The sequence below is a fragment of the Saccostrea cucullata genome, unplaced genomic scaffold (genome assembly GCF_032062105.1).
Source record: "Saccostrea cucullata isolate Sc308-1 unplaced genomic scaffold, CSIRO_AGI_Scuc_v1 ctg1683, whole genome shotgun sequence".
NCBI classification, from domain to species: domain Eukaryota; kingdom Metazoa; phylum Mollusca; class Bivalvia; order Ostreida; family Ostreidae; genus Saccostrea; species Saccostrea cuccullata.
Window position 1 is genome coordinate 48,270 of NW_026937705.1, and position 20,428 is coordinate 68,697.

Below are 20,428 nucleotides of genomic sequence, written 5' to 3' on the forward strand. Positions count from 1 at the left end.
ATATGTATATTTATTTATGACATATTTATTGTAGATTCCTTGTAATAAATAAATATGTATACATGTTACTTTTCCTTCCTGACATAAATCAAGAAAAAAATATGTAAATGAGTATCAATTTTTTAATTGTAAACAATAAACTGTATAAAACAATATTCGTCAATTCATTCATTGCTCGTGTGTACAGACATTTATACAGCTCACAGAATTCAGTTCATAACAGCAGACTTCCACATGTAAAACTCAGTAAAATAAAGTAATACTATACATTAATTGCAATCTAATTAAAATTAGATGTTAGATCCACTCCATACTTGTTACACTAACATCTAACATCCCACAGAGGGTCACGGCAGAGGACAAAATCTATCAACCAATCAAACTGTTCCCTGCAAAATCATCATTTATTTATTAAGGGAATAAGTCTAGAGTTGTTCCGAATTTTACCTCTAACATGACCCTCAATGGGATGTTGTTAGATGCAAGTGTAGCGAGTTTGCGAGCGGATCTAACATGTAATTTTAATTTATAGATTACATTAATTGGCACCAAACAAATTATAAAGAGACTACCAGTAGAAAGAGTTAGTTAGGAAGTTAGCTGCCGAGCTGAGCCAGCCAGATTTTTTCTCATCCTTCTTGTTCCTGGCCAAGGAGCGACTGTCTGCCTTGGGGCTGTCAGGATCCTCAGGGAGGTAATCGGGGAGGGATGTGTTCTCTTTGTCCAGATCCTGGGGGTTGGCACCAAAAGATACCAAAACCTAAAGTGAATAACAATATAGGTCATTTTTGAAAGGAACGCTGTGAATGTTATAATGATGCCTGTGGGAAAAAAAATGAAATGCAATGTACAGTGAACTTCGGTATATTGAACACCGATATCTCGAATACCGCGACTATGGATATGTCAACATGAATTGAGAGTCCCAACCACAAATATTTTATCCTAAATACTTTAAAGGTCAAATATAATATATATGTGAAAATTCATAATTATTCATTATTATCAGCCTCTGGAATAATATAAATAACATTCTGAGGTCTGTTTAATTTTTTGTCACCAATTTCCATCACTAAATGTCGTTTAAACTTACCTGAGTGACAAGTGGATCATTTATTGTAAATCGCTTATCTCCCTTGTTGCATGACGTCATTAGAGACAATGTGAAATAGGAAGTGCATACTATATTGACGGGTTTGGAAAATTATTGTTCTCTAGATGCTGTCATGTGCGCTTTTTAACTTTAATAATAATTCGGGACAAGATATGAGTGTATTTATTTTATTGTTTACGAACCTGAAATTGAGGAGAATACTAGTATTCATATTAAATTGAGAGTCTAAGAGAAATGGTTTTGAGCCCAATACACATGCAAAGCTATAAATATGACCAATATTTTTACATAGATCAGTTTACAGGCAAAACGATGCTACGTGGCTGGTTTAGCCTACAGTTTAATTAAATAGAAAATGTCTGACGGATTTCTTGGGTTTATTTCAAAATTTAAGTCGTATTTTAGTTTCTCAGTTTAGGTTTTAAAGCCCCAATACTGTTTGAACCACATGGGAGGGGGTGCAGAGGGGACCTCCCCATTTTTTCACAAACATTACGCTTACTAGAGTTTCGAGTTTGGGCAATCCCCCCCCTTTTGTTGCTTGTCAACTTTTAAAACTTTTCTCTGAATATTTATTTCGCTCAGATTAAGACATTGATAAACTTAATGTATGGTACAATTTCGGGCAATTAATCTCGCTGTCCCCCTTTCAAAAACGATGCTACGTGGCTGGTTTAGCCTACAGTTTAATTAAATAGAAAATGTCTGACGGATTTCTTGGGTTTATTTCAAAATTTAAGTCGTATTTTAGTTTCTCAGTTTAGGTTTTAAAGCCCCAATACTGTTTGAAGGGAAAGATTTTAAAATTTTTATTTTAATTATTTTAGTTACAGTACTGTACTAGACAAGATGACAGGCACCTGAGATTTTGCCCTCTCTCTCCTATTGAAAATTTAACTAAGACAATATACATGAATTCCTCGTCTACATACCAATACCATAAATAATTTGATATTTTCCATTTTTGTCAAGTTACAGAAATTGTCCCTTTACAGTATGTGCTCGGTATATTTACATACATGTATTACGCGGCGCCAAGTCAAAAGAACATGTATCTTGCTGTAAACTACCCATAGCATGCTGTCAAAGCCATAAAAAGTACTTGTAGTTTTCATAAACTGTAAATGAACAATTTCTAAAACTTGACAGAAAACGGAAGATGAAAATCAAATATCGATTTATTGAGTCTATTTATTTATTTTTCACTCATATGAAGACGCCATCATTTGCCGGCGGAAAGCTGAAAATTTTGTCATATGCTCGGCACTTAGGGCCATTGAGCAAGGAGAGATCTTTTTCGTGCCAGCACCTACAGCGACACGGGACCTCGGTTTATACGGTCTCATTCGAAGGACCGTTTCAAATATCAAAGTATTGGTATGATAGACACGGAAATTATTATTTGAAATGATAGACAAGGAAATAACTATCGTGTCCAAAAATATCTCGGTGGGGCTGGTGGATGTACATCAACCATTTTTCAGGTGCCTGCGCACAAGACGGAAGGTTACCGAGGCGGTGATATACCCATCCGAGAAATCTGCGATAAAAGAGATGTACAATGAATTTACGTAGAGTAGAAAATGATAGAGAAAAAAACTATCTGTATATGTTTTTACCATGTACATAAATGTTATATTCTTTAAACAAACTAAATAAATGTTAAGCATATGGTGAGCAAGGGAAGCAGACTGAATATGAAAAAAAAGGGGGCGGGGTAATAGACAAGCCAAAAAGATTCTTGATTAAAAATGTGACCCCCCCCCAAAAAAAATAAAATGGAAGGGGGTAGTCTTTTTCTTACATATAAGAAATACTAGTATTTAGTATACTAATAATGAGATGCAGGAAAATGACCTTACTGTGACAACACGGGAAAGGGGTTGTTACTAACCTTTCATGAAAATTTCCTTTTTAAATTAAAATTTAAAAAAATATTTATATGAAAAAGTCAGGGAGCACCCCCCTCACCTATAGTTCGTGCCTTTAAGGCAATTTTCCTCGGATAATATACTTGTACAGAGTTGGTGATTTCATTTCTTGTCAGGTTACATAAATGTTAAGTATAATGTCCGTCTCAGATAATATTTTCTCAAGAATGTGTTTATTTACTTCCATGCAGTTGCACTTTTTTCTATTATAATATTTCCAAAAAATAAAACTTCAGTGTTCATGCACACAAGTGATTGTTCCTCCATATTTTACTGTCCACTTCATTTTTTTTCTGCAGTATTTTTCTCTTTGACCGGCGTCTTGACATAGTTACCAAAAGAGCATATAAACTAAATTAGGATGAAGAAATTCATATTAAAATATTTTTTTAAAAATAAAAGTGCCTTATGACAAAGATTTTATGCAAAGCATGCCTGTAGGAAGCAATTTCCATTTGGGGGCAAAACAAAGAAATGTCATTTCGGGAGGATCGAGAGGGGCGGACAAATAAAAATTCCTTGTTATGCATTAAGATTCCAAACATACATATAGTTATCATGGGTGCTTGGGGACGGGGGAAATTCATACCCTCTGATACTGAAACGGGATGTTCTGTTTTATTATCAGAGTGTATGAATATTTATAGATGTAAAAGGCTAGGTTAAGCTTAAATTTTGGATTGATCATTTGTAATCCTTTTTGATATGTCATAGAAAAATATTTAATTCTTAAAATGTCAAAGAATCCTTGGGGTACGAAACACCCAGGGTGGGTGGTTTGGGCCCCCCCCCCCCTTCAAAAAAAAGCACCAGTGTGATAGCAAGATCTTCGGATTCCCACGGATGATAAATTTATATCCGATGATGCAGTAAATTTTATTGATCTGTTCATTGTTTACCAAAGTATAATTTACATTAACAAATCTGGTGTACATGTATCCCCTGTTCAAACAGCCATGAAATGTAAAGAAAAGAATTCTATAATTTTTCACGAGTGAAAGTCTTGGTCCCATCTATGTATGATGAATAAGGAACAATACATAAATCATTTTTTTGTAAACATCTCTGCGGTAATATTAAGTGATTGAGTAAAATCGATTAAATATCAGTTTTGTACATTCTCTAGGTTCTGCAATGATACTTCATTACTTGGTCAGAACTTCGTATGATTTTCATTTCCACTTTCACCCTTACCGGCTTTTCCTTGATTGGCTCAAACATACAAAGCCTAGCTATTCTTAATTGAAAGATCTACACGTAACCCTGGTATATCAACATTTATGTTCCCTAAAATTTACCATTCTTTTAGATAATCAAGAGTAGTTATATACTATACTTATATAACTAGATTCCGTCGAGTGTCTCGAATGACGTCACAAAAACGGGAAGTAACTCTATTAATGAACTTTATTTTTAGTGATATTTAAACAGGTAAATACAGAAAACATCGAGGTTTAAAATTAAACGAATATTGTAATTCCCTCTTTTTAACTTTTATTTACAACATAAATCAGTTACAAGCATATCTATTTCCTTTGAATTTGACCTTTAAAGTATTTTACACTCAATATATTACAAGCTCTCAGATACATGTATCTCAAAATTTTTTTAATTGACCCCATTGAGTTCAAGATAATGAAGTTTGATTTTGTCTTAATAAGTTCATATAACTTTAATACTCTTGAAAAACAATTTGTTTGTGAAAAAATAAAGATTTTTGAAAGCAACCAACCTCAGCTCCATATTCATCTTTCACAACCTGTTGGGCTGTCATTGTCATGGATTTTGCAACAGCTTGTACAATTGGCTGAAAGAATTTAGATAGAAAATGTTTATAAGCAATATTGCATTGCATTTCTTTTCAAACTGTCATAACAACTGGCTTCATGAAAATTTTATTAATTCAACAAAGTTTCTTATTCATTTTATCTTTGTGACTCAAATATACCTCGGGTTTAACATCAGGTTTGGCTCGCAGAAAACATCGCTTCTTGTTCATGTCAAACGTCACACTAACTACACCCTTAACTTGTAAGATGAGTCTCATTAAAACATCCCTGTCAGTCTAAAAAGAAAAATCAATTCACTGAGAACAAAAAATAATTTAGATTTTACCAATCTTCTCCCAAAAAAATGTATGCATAACTTTTGATGCTGGATAAAATGCTTAGAGTGTGTACATACCTTGTCGAGCAGACCTCTGATTTGTAATGTAATATGTCTCGTCTTGCTGCCTTGTAAACTTTTGTTCTTGCTCGTGCTACTTTTTCTGTAAAAGTAACAGCTCATCAAAATGATTATATTAAAGGAGAATTTCTGTTGTAATATACATGTACTGTAAATTTTCATGTCTTGAACAATTTTATACAATATGCATATTTTTGATTAATTTTGAATTTTAATATTGTTGAATGTACAGAAGATCACAAAGTAAAAATCAGAAGTAAATCATGCACCAGCCAGTGGGACTTCAAAATTCCATCTGAAGTTCTTTTATATTCATTTACAGTGGACCCTCATTTATCCAGACGCTTTGGTTCCTAGTCAATTTGTCCGGATATGTGAAGCGTCCGGATACCTGAATCACCAGTTAAACAAGACAAAATAACATTTAAAAATTCTGTTCCGATGAAAAATTGTCCGGATACTGAAGCACCCGGATATCTGAAGGTCCACTGTACCATAAAAGAAAGATAGTTCAGTCTCCAAAAGGAATCATATTTATCATGAAAATTTCATTATAAACAAAATTTTCTTTGATAAACAAAAGTTTTGTTTTGTTAAATCAAGTTTTACTGCATCTGTCTTAAAGTGGAGGGAAAAAAAGTTCTGACATTGGTAAGGTATCATACCTGGAGGTGGATCTGGAGTTACCGGTATCCTTCAGTGGAGTCTGTAGCTCACAGGACTCTGTTATCATCACATACAGCTTCTCAGCTAGACTGTGGACCCTCGCATCACTCTGCTTACTGTCAAGACAAACAACAAAATTTTGATATAGTATATTTGGATATATTGGTTAATAAGGGTTCTGCAAAGTATTGCTTTTATCTTTTCACGTTTTGATAGAGTTTCTTAATTATGAACAGAAATATACAAATTATAATGAATATTTAAACAAGCAAATTCAAAGAATTGTGGTCCTCCGCTTTCGGTGTCTTTGTGGGTGAGATGTTATTTTTTATGACATATTGTGTCTAATATGAACATCCTATCATATGTCATTTATTTAGAAATTATCAATGAAGTTGATTTTTTTGAAGGATGAAAACCCTAACCCTGACCATTAAAAAGTTATGGCCAAAGTTAAAGTTTTTTAAAAGTAGGTCAACTCCAAGGTCAAGATCAAAGGGTCAAAGTTGTTGATATCAAATGATATAAGGTCTTCTCACAAGGATTACTTATGTGAAGTATGAAAGCCCTAGCCCTTACCGTTCAAAAGTTATGGTCAAGGTTAAAGTTCTTTCATAAGTATGTAAATCTTTAAGGTCAAGTTCAAAAGGTCAAAGTTGTTGATATCCAATCTAAGGTCTTGCCACAAATAATATATATGTGAAATATGAAAGTCCTAGTATCTCCCGTTCAAAAGTTGTGACCAAAATTAAAGTTTTTAGCTCACCTGAGCCGAAGGCTCAAGTGAGCTTTTCTGATCACATTTTGTTTGTCGTCCGTCCGTCTGTCTGTCCGTCTGTAAACTTTTCACATTTTCGACTTCTTCTCAAGAACCACTGGGCCAATTTTGACCAAACTTGGTACAAAGCATCCTTGGGTGAAGGGAAATTTAAATTGTTAAAATGAAGGGACATATCCCCTTGCAAGGGGAGATAATCAAGAAAAGACAAAAATAGGGTTGGGTCATTAAAAAATCTTCTCCTCAAGAACTACTGGGCCAGAAAAGCTGAAACTTATGTGGAAGCATCCTGGGGTAGTGTAGATTCTAAATTGTTCAAATCATGACCCCCGGGGGAAGGGCGGGGCCACAATGGGGAATCAAAATTTTATATAGAAATATATAGGAAAAATCTTTGAAAATCTTCTTCTCAAGAACCACTGGGCCAGAAAAGCTGAAACTTATGTGGAAGCATCCTGGTATAGTGTAAATTCTAAATTGTAGGAATCATGACCCCCGGGGGAAGGGCGGGGCCATTTTAGGGAATCAAAGTTTTACATAGAAATATATAGGGGACCACTGGGCCAGAAAAAGTGAAGCAAAGTTTTACATAGAAATATATAGGAAAAATCTTTGAAAATCTTCTTCTCAAGAACCACTGGGCCAGAAAAAGTGAAGCTTATGTGGAAGCATTCTGGGGTAGTGTAAATTCTAAATTGTAGGAATCGTGACCCCCGGGGGAAGGGCGGGGCCATTTTAGGGAATCAAAGTTTTACATAGAAATATATAGGAAAAATCTTTGAAAATCTTTTTCTCAAGAACCACTGGGCCAAAAAAGCTGAAACATATGTGCCCATGGAAGGATCATGGGGTAGTGTAGATTTCAAAATGTCTAAATTATGATCAGTGGGGTAGGGTGGGGATGCATTATGTATAACAAGGGGGAAATCTTATAAAGAACAGAATGGTCAAAGCTTCTCAGGTGAGCGATGTGGCCCATGGGCCTCTTGTTTAAAAGTAGTTAAAACTCCAAGATCAAGGTCAAAGGGTAAAAGTTCTTGGTATCCATTGAAAGGTCTTGTCACAAGGATTACATATATGAAGTATGAAAGCCTTAGTCCTCACTGTTCAAAAGTTACAGTTGAGGTTAAAGTTATTTCATAAGTACGTAAATCTCCAAGGTCAAGGTCAAAAGGTCAAGGTCTTGCCACAAAGAATACACATGTGAAATATGAAAGTCCTAGTACCTACCATTCAAAAGGTATGGGCCAAAGGAAAAATTTGGAATTTTTGTGTAAAAGTGGGTCAAACTCCAAGGTCAAGGTCAAAAGGTCAAATTTGGTGGTACCCAAAGAAAGGTCTTGTCACAAGGAATACACATATGAAATATGAAAGTCATAGCTCCACTAAATCAAAAGTTATGGACAAGGTTAAAGTTTTTGTGACGGACAGAATGACGGAGAGACAGACAGACGAATGAGATTTAATGTCCCCTCGTTTTCGCAAAAGCAGGGGACAAAAAAGTGATAAACTCATAATTGTGATATATATGAATTGCATGTATCAGTTAAAGACCAAGCTTTTAAAGACATCCGGTATATTTTACCTGTTGATGATTGTTTCCAGTTGTTTGGTCATTCCTATAAAACCTCGTAGAAGTTTCTTATGATCATTTGTGTCTGCCATCAAAATTAATGTCTGAAAATTAAAGAAAAAAAAATTACCGGTGTCTTTCAACATTCTATTGTTCTTGAAGTCAAAATAATAAAGAGTTGAAAACTAATTTATGAATTAGTTTCATCTGCACATCACTCTTTAACCATTTATATGTATATATGTTAAAATTTCTGATAAGCCTATATTTTTAAGTTAATACTGTACCCGGGTAATTATTTTTTGTTAGTGGCTAGGTACTATACCTCTAGTGCTGAAGTGACAATTTTTGAATCAGGATTGGAAAGCACCATAATAAGACCACCCATACATGTTGCATCCTACAAATCAAAGGTCATGGAGTTAATTTTTTACAGTAAATTCTTAAATAAACATGTGGAATTATCGCATAATTTAGCGAGAAGCACCACTCACGAAATAAAATTACTTGCTTTTATTTTTATGGTACTAAAAACAATGTTAAATCTCTTGATGAACCGATCATTCACGAATTATTATTCTCGCCATTTGACGCTGAAGAGGCCTTTCACAATAATAAGTGGTTAAGTACTCGCGAAAAATAAGGAATGTACAGTATTTTTTTTCAGAATTATAATGATATATGATGATATATTGACAAATATTAAATATGAAGTGACGTCTGATTTAATATAAAGCAGAATTGCTGAAAAACTGTTACAGTATCAGAGTTGACCATTAAATCAATAAATAATGCACCTATTTCTAGTTGAGAAATCAAACAGGAAACACAGCAACACAAAAATCATTTAGAAATGGTTTCTGATATTTAGGTATCTTTTCATTTCATAGAAATGTCTATATTTGTCTGCTAAAAATGCCTCAATACAAGACTGCTCGCAAAATAATGAAATTGAATAATTTACAAATGAGATATCATGTTGTAATATACATTGTATTATTTTAATTCAAAGACATTGAGAAATTACAGAAATTATGTTTTCTGATCATTTACCATCAAGTTGATATGTACGAAGATATGGTTGAACCAGGGACCTATATACTAACGGGATAGGCAACTCCTTCATCGCCATGTTTTTATACCCAAAACATCACGAATTTTTCAATTAACATTTATTCCCAGTAAACAGGGTGTTTTCTGATTATTATCATTTATTCCTTTTATGTATAGGAATTGATTTATTAATAAATTTTAAATGATAATAATAATATAATTTTAATATAAAGAAAACAAAGACCGAAATCGGTGATTTCTCGGAAATATGGCCGATCGGGGCATGTGCTGATTTTGCATAAAACAAAATTACTACTAAGATAAGGAGTATAATACGTGATTAAAACAAATCTTGAATGATTTTTTGACAGATAATTAAAGGATTTGATCTCAAATATGCGATAACGGTAGAAATATAGTTAATTAGAGTTGACTTACGAAATCCCGCGACTTACGAGATATCGCGAGATTTGCGGTAGTTGCCTATTCCGTTAGTATTTGGGTCATTCTCAAATTTTGTCCAGATTCCATCAACAGAATTCAGAGAGAATAAATCATGAGAAATAAATAATTTTAAGTTTAATGTTAGTAATGAAGCATCAGTGATGCATAAATAATGTTGAAACACTAAGAATTCTATCAGCATTTACTATAAAATCTATTATACGTACATGCATTCAACAAAAAATGTCCATGGTAATACTTACTTAGAAGTCACAATAAAATAATAATTTACAAAAATTTAAGGTTTCTAGAATCATAATCTCAACATACTAATAAAAAATATTCTATCAAAACACATTAAGGGTTCTTAAGAGAGAAATTTCAGATGACATAAAGCTGAAAGTTGTTAAAATTATAAAATTTGATTATTCTAACAAATATACCTTAAGTGTATGTCATTTTACCTCAGCATGAACCACTGGCTTTGTGAAAATACTTTGCATTAGAAGGCAACAGGATTGTGTAGCAAGTTTTGATAAAATTGTGGAAATATTTAGAGTATAAATTTAGGAAAAATGGCTTAGTAACACCAAGGATATTTTCATAACACAAGGGACATAAAAGTAACACAAAAGACATTTTGTTCAAACCTTAAGGTAGGATTCTTCTCATATTTCTAATATTTAAAAATTAATTTTCACAGAATCAAGAAGACAATATCAGTAAGTGATAGTATCAGTGAAATTAAATTTGACCGTTTTATATCAGAGGCAAGGTCAGGTCAAGGTCATTATCTTTTTCCTTGACATTAAGAATAAAAAATAACCGTTGCCAATCATATGATACCTACTTCTATTTCAAAAGTTTAATAATTGTTCTTTTTGCATAAAAACATATTACTATATCGGGTCTATAGCATGATATTACCAAATTTACATAAATAATTTATCTTAACTGGATATTTGCTAATCCGAATTTTCTCTGTTTTTCTTAATTTTTTAGGATATATTAGTTATTTTCATATGCTTCCTATATTTAACTTTTTCTTATTTTCACATATAGTAAAGTAGTCTTATAAATGTACAAAATGATACAAAAACAAAAAGTTTTGATCGTTTACTAAGAGAGAAAAAATACTTTTTATGGATTTTTGGCTCAAATCCGCACTTTGATAGGAAGCGTTTAAAAGCTAATAAAGTTCTAGTTTGTTGGAAAAATCATATTAATTTGATATATTTTGAAAGTTTAGTCTCTCATTATTAATCTAACTTACATTTGAAAATTTCTCCAAGTCTTCGATTGTGTAAAAATTATAACTAAATTCATTGTTCTATTATAATTTTGAGAGGCAGAAAAGTAGATATTTTCATACGCCACCATTCCGCCAAAAATATGTTCCCTGCTAGTTTTCAGACGCAGTTTACCGTTTCTATTTAAAGTTGTACAATTGTGATGAGGAAAGAAAAATATGGTCTTTTAAATTCCTCACACCTTAATATATAAGACATATAAGCAAATATACTTTGAATGTTTCATGTAGTCAGAAACCAGAGAAGAATCCTACCTTAAGAAGAAATAATAAATTTGTGCCTCTTCCCCCGCAAAAAGCACAACAATGGCATTATCTTATAGATGTTAATGAAAGTATATGGTTTTAAGAAAAATATTTCTTGGGATTTCATTTCTTTTTACATTTGGAGTCTGACAAGTAACACCAATGATTAAAAGTAACAACATGGACATAATTGTCTAATTATAAAGATACGCGAACATCAACAAAACATAAAAATAAGTTATGCATGAATAATGAAGGATTACTATCATTGGACCTAGAATCACTGATCGGTACATGTACAAGTATTTGTATATCCAAAAAGAAGTTGTAACACCAAAGACAAAAGATAACACAAAGGACATCTCATTTTGTTTGTTGTTTTTACATACAGCCTCCTTCCACACTGGGTTATCTATTTGATACTTCCTACCTACAAGATGTGGAGGACGAAGTATAACGAAAACATCACCTATGTTGTACTAATATTCATCTTTTAAAGTTCTTGGTCGTATTTAGCTTTTTTAATTTTCATTACTGATTTGATCACACATGTATGTATTCTGAAGTTCAGATGTCTCTGTGTTACAGCATTTTTATCTGGTTTCTTTTTCCAGGGTCTCAGCTTTTTCAGTATTTTTATTCGAATTTTTCTCCATTCTGGAACTCTGGTTTCTCTTAATATGAACTCTTTTGTCTGCTAAAACCCCGACTGTCTGCCTTTTCTATTCATAAATTACTTTTATTTGATTTTATGTTATATGTGTTGATCAGCTGTATGTATACTCACCAGAATAAAAAAATACCTTTGCCCAATGCCTACTAGTATTTGTTGTTTGACATAAATTTCAAGATATGCTGGGTTCAAAAGCTAGAGATCCATATAAAGTACTGCCTCTACTGTAATGTCCAATCTTACTTCATTTCCAAAAGCTTTAATATACTTCTATAGTGCAAGGTTTACAAACAACTTTAAACCTTTACGGGGAAAATCAATCGGACAAATCTGCATGAAGAGTATCTTCATCTACATTCAAACATAAATTCATGATTGGTGACTAATGCATTGTTCCTCGGAAAGATAATCTTTTGATATAGCTTTTGATATAGTGATGAAAAATCCGTAACTATTTCATTGTTGGACATACACATTCCAAGAATAGTCAAATGTTCTCTATCTGACGTTACATTGAATGTTCCTTGAATCTAGATTTCACTTGTCTGGCCCTCTTTTTTGCAACTTTTAAAATGTTTCGTCCTTTCAATACATGTATTTTTATCGAGAGAACATGACATAGAATCAACAGGTTCAGAGTAAAAAAAATATCATCTGTGATAAAATCGTGGTTTCTTATTTCACATTCCCTTGTGTTCCTAACCTTCCCTGGAGTTACCACTTTAATCATCTCATTTTTAAGGCCTTCATTATTTTTATTGTAACTTAAATCGAACCATCTCTCCACAATTATTTTGTTTTATACATTGAACACAATTACGACTTCATATGTGTTATTTTTATTTCATTTTTCTATCTTAAATGCTTGTTGTGTCCCTTGAGTAACTGAATTGTCTATTATGTTACCACAGCTAAGTATTACAAGGTTAAAAGGGCGTAAAGATGTATTTCATAAGAAATTTTGATATTTCAATTTACTCAAAATAAATAAAGACTCTCTACTCTACTGCTGAAACAGGTGTAAATACAACAGTATATTTATAATGTAAATGTTTCATCATTTTGACGTCCATGGAGTTACCAAATTTGTCCTTTGTGTTACTTGTATCGATTATTGAATTAATTTGTAGCATGTATGAAACGTTATATGTAAAACCTATAATCAGATGATACAAATATTATTGATATATTATTTTTGAGGAGGGAGATAAAACAGATGAATCGAAATTGCATTCTTCTTAATAAAATTCTGTATAGATTGTCCATAGAGTAATTAAAAACGTCCTTGGAGTAACTTTTCCTACAGTAACAAAATGGACAGTAACGCTAGGGAATTACTACATCAAAAGTTACAAGTATAAAAGCTATGGCTAACTTAAAAAGATAGAGCACAGCTCCTACATCATGTGTATTTCCCTACAAAGTCGCTCAATGCATCACAAACATTATATATTAATTTATCTTCACATTATTTAAGTAACTCCAAGGGCTTAAAAATAAATTACTCTTTCAATCAAACTCAACTGAAACCAAATATTGTGTCTACGGGGTGAAACACATGTGTTTTGTGTCTTTTTATATTTTGGCGGGTACAAGATGTTTAGAAGGCCGCTGATGCTGAAGAGTTCCTTCAGGAAAAATAACTGTTACAGATAACTTTTATGTCTTGGTTACTCCAAGGACACGGCGAAAATCACAAAGTTTTTTTAACGTTTATTGTTTAAAAAATTATATTCTTACTTTTTTCAGTCACGTTTTAGCATGTTTTTAAACAATGTTAAGTATTTACAATACATTAAAGGTATTTTATACTCCCAAATTATATTTACTGTCTCAATAAGGAGGGTTGAAAATACACCCTCGGCGAAATCACAAGCAATTTTCTTTAATTTAACTCATGTTGAAGGATTTTTTTTCAGTGTTTATATCAATTTTTAATCCTACTTATATTTGTCCTCCCAATTTTAGATCATTGTTAAGTTCATGAGCACAAAAAAGTTTTTATTTTATTAAAAAATCATTGTTAAGTTCATGAGCACAAAAAAGTTATTTTATTAAAAAATTTACCAGAAAACGTGTTTCACAGAAATCTGGACATTTTTTGAGAATGACCCATATAGGTCCCTGGTTGAACAATACATTCTTTTCATTTTAGAATGCATCATAGTGTGTGACTCACTGACACTGTGTAAGACACTGACAGTAAAATTGAAAACACAACTGCAGCTCAATTTTCTGTAGTCAGAAGGAAGTGTACTGGAGATCTTTACCTTCAAGAGAAGTTTTCTCTTCAAAGGATCAGCAGCCATCCCTTTCATTGCAAGAACCGTGTCTGCAGATGCCATCCTGCTACTGTGTCAAATCTGGAGAGAAAATAATAATCACAAAGCCATAGACAAATAAACGTACTTGAGCAATAGGTTCAGAAAACTACATTTTATCCAGACTTTGCCTAGAGTGTGTGTGTGTGTAAGGGGGGGGGGGGGGGGGGCATTGGTGCATGGTGTCATGATTGATTATTCATTGCGATCAGAAAGACCAGTCTTAAAATCAGTTACATCATAGTGCACCTGTACATAATTGTTTCATAATTATAACAAGATACCATGTGGTATAATCAGGCACTAAGCACTGAGGTTGTGTTTTTATTTTAGACCCCCCCCCCTTTCACGATAGTTAGAAATGATGAACAATACGAAACATGGAAAAGCTACCGTTGCGAGAAATTGCATTATTGAAAGATTTTCATGTTTAGCTTGATCAGTTAAAAGATCAAAAGATCAATTCGTTGAAAATCACACATTTACTCACCGAGACAAAATAGCTTTCAAAGTCGTACACAAAACTAATCAGGACGCTGATGATTGGTCAATCAGTAAAATACCGTAATCCCATTGGTTAAGTCTGACACCGGAAGCAACTTTTAAATTGAGTGCGGCATCGGGCATGGTGTTTACAAAATAAGAGAGAGAGAAGATCGACGGTAAATTACTTTTGAATTAATTCTTTAATGTGTTGAACTTTATTTCAAACAAAACACTTGTTTTTTTTTTTTAGATAAATTCTATTTAAATAATAAGGATTGTTTTTGAAATTGAATATGGTATCAGAGGGGGGGGGGGGGGGGTTATAAGGGTGTCATTTTGCTGTAGGGCTTTAACGAATTATCTGGGACTAAAACAACGAATTAAACATTAGATATATAGCTTTTTCTTTTTTTGTAGGTATGCCGAATTTAAGTTCTCTCTTCTCTTTCTCTTATTTTCCGTTTACTCTTTCTCTCAGACTCTATCCTCAGTCATGAAGTAAAATTGTGTTATAAAAAGATTTATTTATAATGTTGAAGAAAGGACAATTGTATGGTTAAAATAGGAGCAGAAATTTGAGTACCATGAGGAGCCTTGGTACTGAGAGTAATACAATGTACAGATACATATTTTTGCATTTAATATAAGGCACCTGAATTTTTATCAATCAGACCACAGGAGTCGACAGCTTTATCAATATAAACTAGAAATAAAGTCAAAATCAGTAAAAACTTAGTCATAATTTTTGGCTTATTGAGAGTCTGATTGATAAAAATTCAGGTGCCTGTGATTTTTGGCATCTCAATCTGAGATCTTGATGCACCTTATTAAAAAGTATGTTAGGTATGTTCATAGATATGGCATGTTTGAGAAGTATTATTGAATAATTTTCCTATTTCAGAAAATCTGTCCTGAGATGGATGTATTTGAAGATGCTGTGACAATACTTAGAATTGTACTGGATTATGTTGGAGTTGATGCAGATGATTTGGTATGCTAGTAGTACCGGTACATTGTATATGTTTTTTTTAAACGTCAATATAAAGGACACACCATTGAATGGTATCATGGACATAAAATTTAATATAATATAATCTAGAAGATTAGAAGTGGATTGTTGCTTCCAACATTTATTTCTTTGAGTTTAACTTTGATAACAAACATTCAGATATTTGGAAGTTTTTGGACAGACTAAATTAATATCAGATACTTTTCTTTCTTGAGTTTAACTTTATTTTTTAAGACAAATTTTGTGCTTGTATTTTGTTTTTCATACAGTGGCTGATATGAATTTAATAAAAAATATGTTCTAATAGTTTTTAATTCTTAAATTTTTTTTCAAAGGCCAATTATGCACAGTTCTTATATGTACGAGGCAGAGATGCTCAGAGAGATTTGAGGAGCTCCCTAAGCCGTAGATGGGATGTTAGCGTGACCCAGAGGAGACACCGATTGATCTATAACTGGATCAGATGGCGGTCAAACATTCGACACAGAAGTCTGGTGAGGATACTAGGAACCATTATCCCATCAAAGCCGCCAAAGAGACTTAGAATACAGGTAAGAAAAAAAAGGTGACAGAATACTAGTAGTTAAAGTACAGTTTTTGCATTTAAGGAAATCAACATGATCAATGGAGCCGTAATATGAGAAAGTGTTATTTTCTTGTGCAAATAAACATAATGTCTTCTACACAACACTGATTTTAATAAGAAATAATTTCAAATTGATAAAAATATTTTGTCATTAATGTGTCAGAATGAAGCATTTTTATAAAGAAGTTATTGATTCTGTTTCTTGTATTTATAGCAACATTTGCTCCGCCCCAGAAGACAGCGATTGGACAGCTGGAGCAGTGACTCCTCCCTCCTGTCAGTGTGTACAAATGCAACATCAGGGGAGGATCCACAGTGGGTGGAAGAGGACCTAGGCAACAACTTAATCAGATTTAGGTCTGTTTTTATTCACTTTAGTATATATATTGGAACTTAATTCTTAAGTCTAAATCTGTTTCATGTCCTGAGGCATGGTCTAACATTAGACAGAACTTCCTCTCTAATGACAACTCTTTTTCTTTCATCATGGGTCCTATTTGTGTGTCCTTAGAACGTGTATAGAATGTTGTATATATTTCATTTCTCATGAATATTTAAATAAGTAAATGCTTATTGGTTGCTATGAAAACAGGGCTAAGAGAGAGGAGGGCTCCAGTGACACAGAACTGGAGAGTGTGTATGGAGAGGAGGAGGGGGAGGGGGAGGAAGAAGCAGAAGACTTGTTCACGGTACGACCAGACGACGTCCCTCTGATGAACTCCACCATGATCTCCTCTGTGTCCATGACCTCTGACCCCAACGCCATCAGTAAAATTAACGCTTTACAGGACGAGCTGTCCACGCTCAGACAACAGATAGCTATGTTAGTCGTAAACCAGGAACAGATTAACAAGTCTCAGTGTAAGTTTCACCATTCAGTTGTCAAGTTTATGCAGTATGTACAAAATATTACACATAAGAGAATATTAGATTTATTTATTTAATTATGCAAATTTACAATTAATGCCACTTTGTGTTAATGACTAAAACATAGTTTGTTTTCCTCCATTGCAGTATTACCTCCTTCGAATATGAACTCCATGGTTCATACCCCACCACAGATCTCAGGTGTCCCCCCTGCCCCTCCCCCACCTCCCCCCTTACCTGTACAGAACACCTCTACACCTGTAAAGAGGGAGCCTGCTACAGACGAGATGTTGAGAACGGTAAATATAAAATTTATGTATATATATCCTATTACTAAACATCTGAAAGACCATAGACCATGTATTTTTCACTAAAAGCTTACTATCTCATCAATTCTTTTTTATTTTCATTTTCTTAGAAGTTGGAAAAATTAGAAGAAGGTCGAGTTGGAAATAGAAACACACCTGATGTTGTCCCTGCTCCCACAAATAAAGTTCCCACTATGTCTGAAGTGTTGAAGGGACTCAGCTCAGTTAAACTGAGGTCAATCCAGAGGTGAGGGGCAGCATTTTGTATATTAAAAATCAGAGGGACATTTATTGCTTTCTGATTTTGTTAATCATCCTGTGTGGAACTGCTCAATTTCCACCAGTTTCCAGTTCCAGTTTTCACTACCCTTGAAGGGCCGAATATGAACCCCATTCCCATTCCCTAAAAACTTCAACCCCTCGCTTTTTCCAAAAAATGAACTGCATTTTTTTAATTTTGAAAACACAACTCTACAAAGTTGACTTGATCAAAAATTAATGAAAAACAAATATGGTATAAGGTTTGGAAATCTGATTGATATGAACAAATTTTTTTAGGAAACTTGGCTAAAACTTTATTATGATTTTGTAAATTAAAGAGTTCTTGACAAGTAGATGTCTGAAGCTTTTGTTGACCCACTGGAAGAAAGATAATAAAACATGCAAAAATTCAAGTGGGAGTTGTTTGTAGATGTGCAGTAAGTAATCTGAGTTTTTGTCATTAACTTAAAAGGTCACCAGGAGGGACGCCACTAAAGCCAAAGGTTTCCTCCCAACCTACGGCTGACCCAGCCTCAATGATTGCCCTGGCCCTACAGAAAAAGTTTGCTAATCAACATTTCCAGAGCCCAGAAATTGATCGAGAGAATGAAAATCATGATTTCAGCTCCGCTGACGAGAACAGTCCACATGTGCCAGTGAGTTTTTTTTTTTTAATAGGTAGATTAGTAAAATCCTGAGGAAAAAGATCAAACTTGGACAAAATTGTAAAAAGGATAGTACTGGAAGTTTCATTTAAAATAGTACAAATGCAATTTTATATGTTCATTGATGTTAATCTATATATTAAGACTCAAGTTTTAAAATTTGAATATCTGCAGAGAGACTAAAGAGTTCCATCGAAAGCAGTACAAATATAATTTTGTAATAACTGAGACTTTGGGACTTAATTTTCTGTTTAGAGTTTCTTAATTGCAATGAAATATAATAATTCCTGTTATTTTTTTTTTTTTAAAGAAAACCTTCAATGGGAAGAATCCAAAGCGGAGATCACTTTTGTTTAATGAGAGAAGAAAGAGCTATGGTCCACTCAAGGAAATAAATGTATAAAATACATTATTGTTAGTAGGTAGACAAAACACTGTTGACTTTTTAAGACGTTTTTACTTTTACTGAGTCATTTTTTATACATATATGCTGTAAACCATCTTCCTGTGCAACTTACCTTCACAAGTTTTGAATGAAAGCCAAAATATTTTATGTATTAATTTATAAGCTATAACATTGAGCCCCCCCCCCCCCCACACACACACACAAAATATGTAAAAGAAAACCAGGATGTCTAAGGTTGTTTCAAATGTTTCATTTTCAAATTCATGAAAATTGCAAGAGAGAGTTGGTTTACACTTGCTGCAAATCAGCTCAACTTTATTCTGGCCAAATGTTAAAATAACAGTTTTGCACCTAAAAGTAATGCTTGAAGCTTTTTTGGTATGTAAACAAAAAACAAAACAAAACAACAACATATTTTTGTCGATGTTTGACATAATCATGGAAAAAAGAATTTTCCTGAAATGCTTTGGACATTGAAAAATTTGCATAGGATGATTTATGTTGAATTTCAAGAAATAATCTACCTTCAGTCAAGCTTTTTACATATATTTTTTTTAGCACAATATATTTTCCTAGACTATCAAAGATTTTTAAATCTGACGCATATTGTGTCTGCTTTTAATTCGCGAAAAAATAAGCACATGCATAGCCCTCAGAACATATAGACTTGACTGTATATTAAAAAAAAAATAACATATTTTGTAAAAGTTTTTTGATCAGTGGAAACCTGAGGATTATCAAAAGAAGAGAGATAATCAATCTGTGCAAGGGCCCCTAGCTGTGTATATTTTACCAATACAGTTGAACTTTGGTATTTCAAATAGTGATATCTTGAATACCATGGACCATACTTATTCTGTAAGTATTCACCCCTGGTATCTAGAGTCATCAGTTATCTTTAAAAAAAATTTCTTGGTTCCTTTCTTGATTGAGGTCATTAGATTTGACTGTATGTGATCCCTGTTCTTAAAAAAAATGATATTTTAATACATGAAACTGATTTTTAAATGTTGTTGAGGTACATATATACATGTATATAAATACTTTATTAGTATTGTCAATCAGTAACAATAGGTGAAGTTTGCTGTTGTAAATGTAAATCTTTCTTTTAATGCACAGTATTTATTTCTCTTATCTATTTCGACACATTTCGGATGACCTCAGGTTTCAAGCAAGTCTTATGGTAGTTTCCAAAACATATAACTGCAAGGAAATAATGTTTAACCTTTTAGTTCAATTTCATTGTTTGATAAAAAGAAACTTGTTATAAATGTGTCAAATACACTGTACGGCAATGATTTGTGATACCTGTCAAGGTCTTTTTATGAGAAATGCTGAATTTTATGTAAATTGAAGTTTATGATGTTTTGATTACATTTGGATATTTGATTTTAGCACAAGTTATAAATAACATGCTTTTATATAATAAAAAGTATGACAAAACCTTATTCTTGTCACTTGTTATTTTGTCTAAGGTATTTATATGACGTACACTGTAGTATGAAACAAAAATCAGTGCTAAACAGTTTTTTAAATGCAGTATCA

General features: G+C 32.9%; 2 protein-coding genes across 3 annotated transcripts; one reads left to right on the forward strand and one right to left on the reverse strand.

The window, feature by feature from the left end:
- Positions 1–104: 104 nt before the first annotated feature.
- Positions 105–14,826, reverse strand: LOC134248714 (armadillo repeat-containing protein 1-like). 2 transcript variants are annotated; one of them, XM_062731118.1, is made up of 10 exons: positions 14,774–14,826; positions 14,245–14,323; positions 8,575–8,649; positions 8,262–8,353; positions 5,898–6,014; positions 5,230–5,314; positions 4,994–5,110; positions 4,778–4,852; positions 555–760; positions 105–280 (listed from the first exon to the last, which is right to left on the reverse strand). In XM_062731118.1, exons 2-9 carry the CDS (start codon positions 14,317–14,319, stop codon positions 569–571), a joined length of 828 nt encoding a protein of 275 aa, XP_062587102.1. In that variant the 5' UTR covers positions 14,320–14,323; positions 14,774–14,826; the 3' UTR covers positions 105–280; positions 555–568. The 2 variants fall into 2 exon arrangements, with proteins under 2 accessions (XP_062587102.1, XP_062587103.1); XM_062731119.1 differs by having other exon boundaries at positions 550–760.
- Positions 14,827–14,878: 52 nt separating this feature from the next.
- On the forward strand, positions 14,879–18,948 carry LOC134248713 (mitochondrial fission regulator 2-like). The gene is made up of 9 exons (XM_062731117.1): positions 14,879–14,957; positions 15,683–15,772; positions 16,126–16,341; positions 16,591–16,733; positions 16,969–17,237; positions 17,391–17,542; positions 17,662–17,798; positions 18,285–18,468; positions 18,788–18,948. The coding sequence occupies exons 2-9, from the start codon at positions 15,698–15,700 to the stop codon at positions 18,878–18,880; spliced, it is 1,269 nt and encodes a 422-aa protein (XP_062587101.1). The 5' UTR covers positions 14,879–14,957; positions 15,683–15,697; the 3' UTR covers positions 18,881–18,948.
- The last annotated feature ends 1,480 nt before the right edge of the window (positions 18,949–20,428 follow it).

Excerpts from the sequence above, each read along its gene's own strand:
- LOC134248714 (XM_062731118.1), bottom strand. The coding sequence starts at position 14,319 with ATGGCATCTGCAGACACGGTTCTTGCAATGAAAGGGATGGCTGCTGAT. Across the intron at positions 6,015-8,261 it reads CTGGAAACAATCATCAACAG|TAAGCAGAGTGATGCGAGGG; the intron begins GTAAAATATACC and ends TTGTCTTGACAG. Across the intron at positions 5,315-5,897 it reads AACTCCAGATCCACCTCCAG|AAAAAGTAGCACGAGCAAGA; the intron begins GTATGATACCTT and ends TTACTTTTACAG.
- LOC134248713 (XM_062731117.1), top strand. The coding sequence starts at position 15,698 with ATGGATGTATTTGAAGATGCTGTGACAATACTTAGAATTGTACTGGAT. Across the intron at positions 17,543-17,661 it reads CAGACGAGATGTTGAGAACG|AAGTTGGAAAAATTAGAAGA; the intron begins GTAAATATAAAA and ends TCATTTTCTTAG. Across the intron at positions 18,469-18,787 it reads AGAACAGTCCACATGTGCCA|AAAACCTTCAATGGGAAGAA; the intron begins GTGAGTTTTTTT and ends TTTTTTTTAAAG.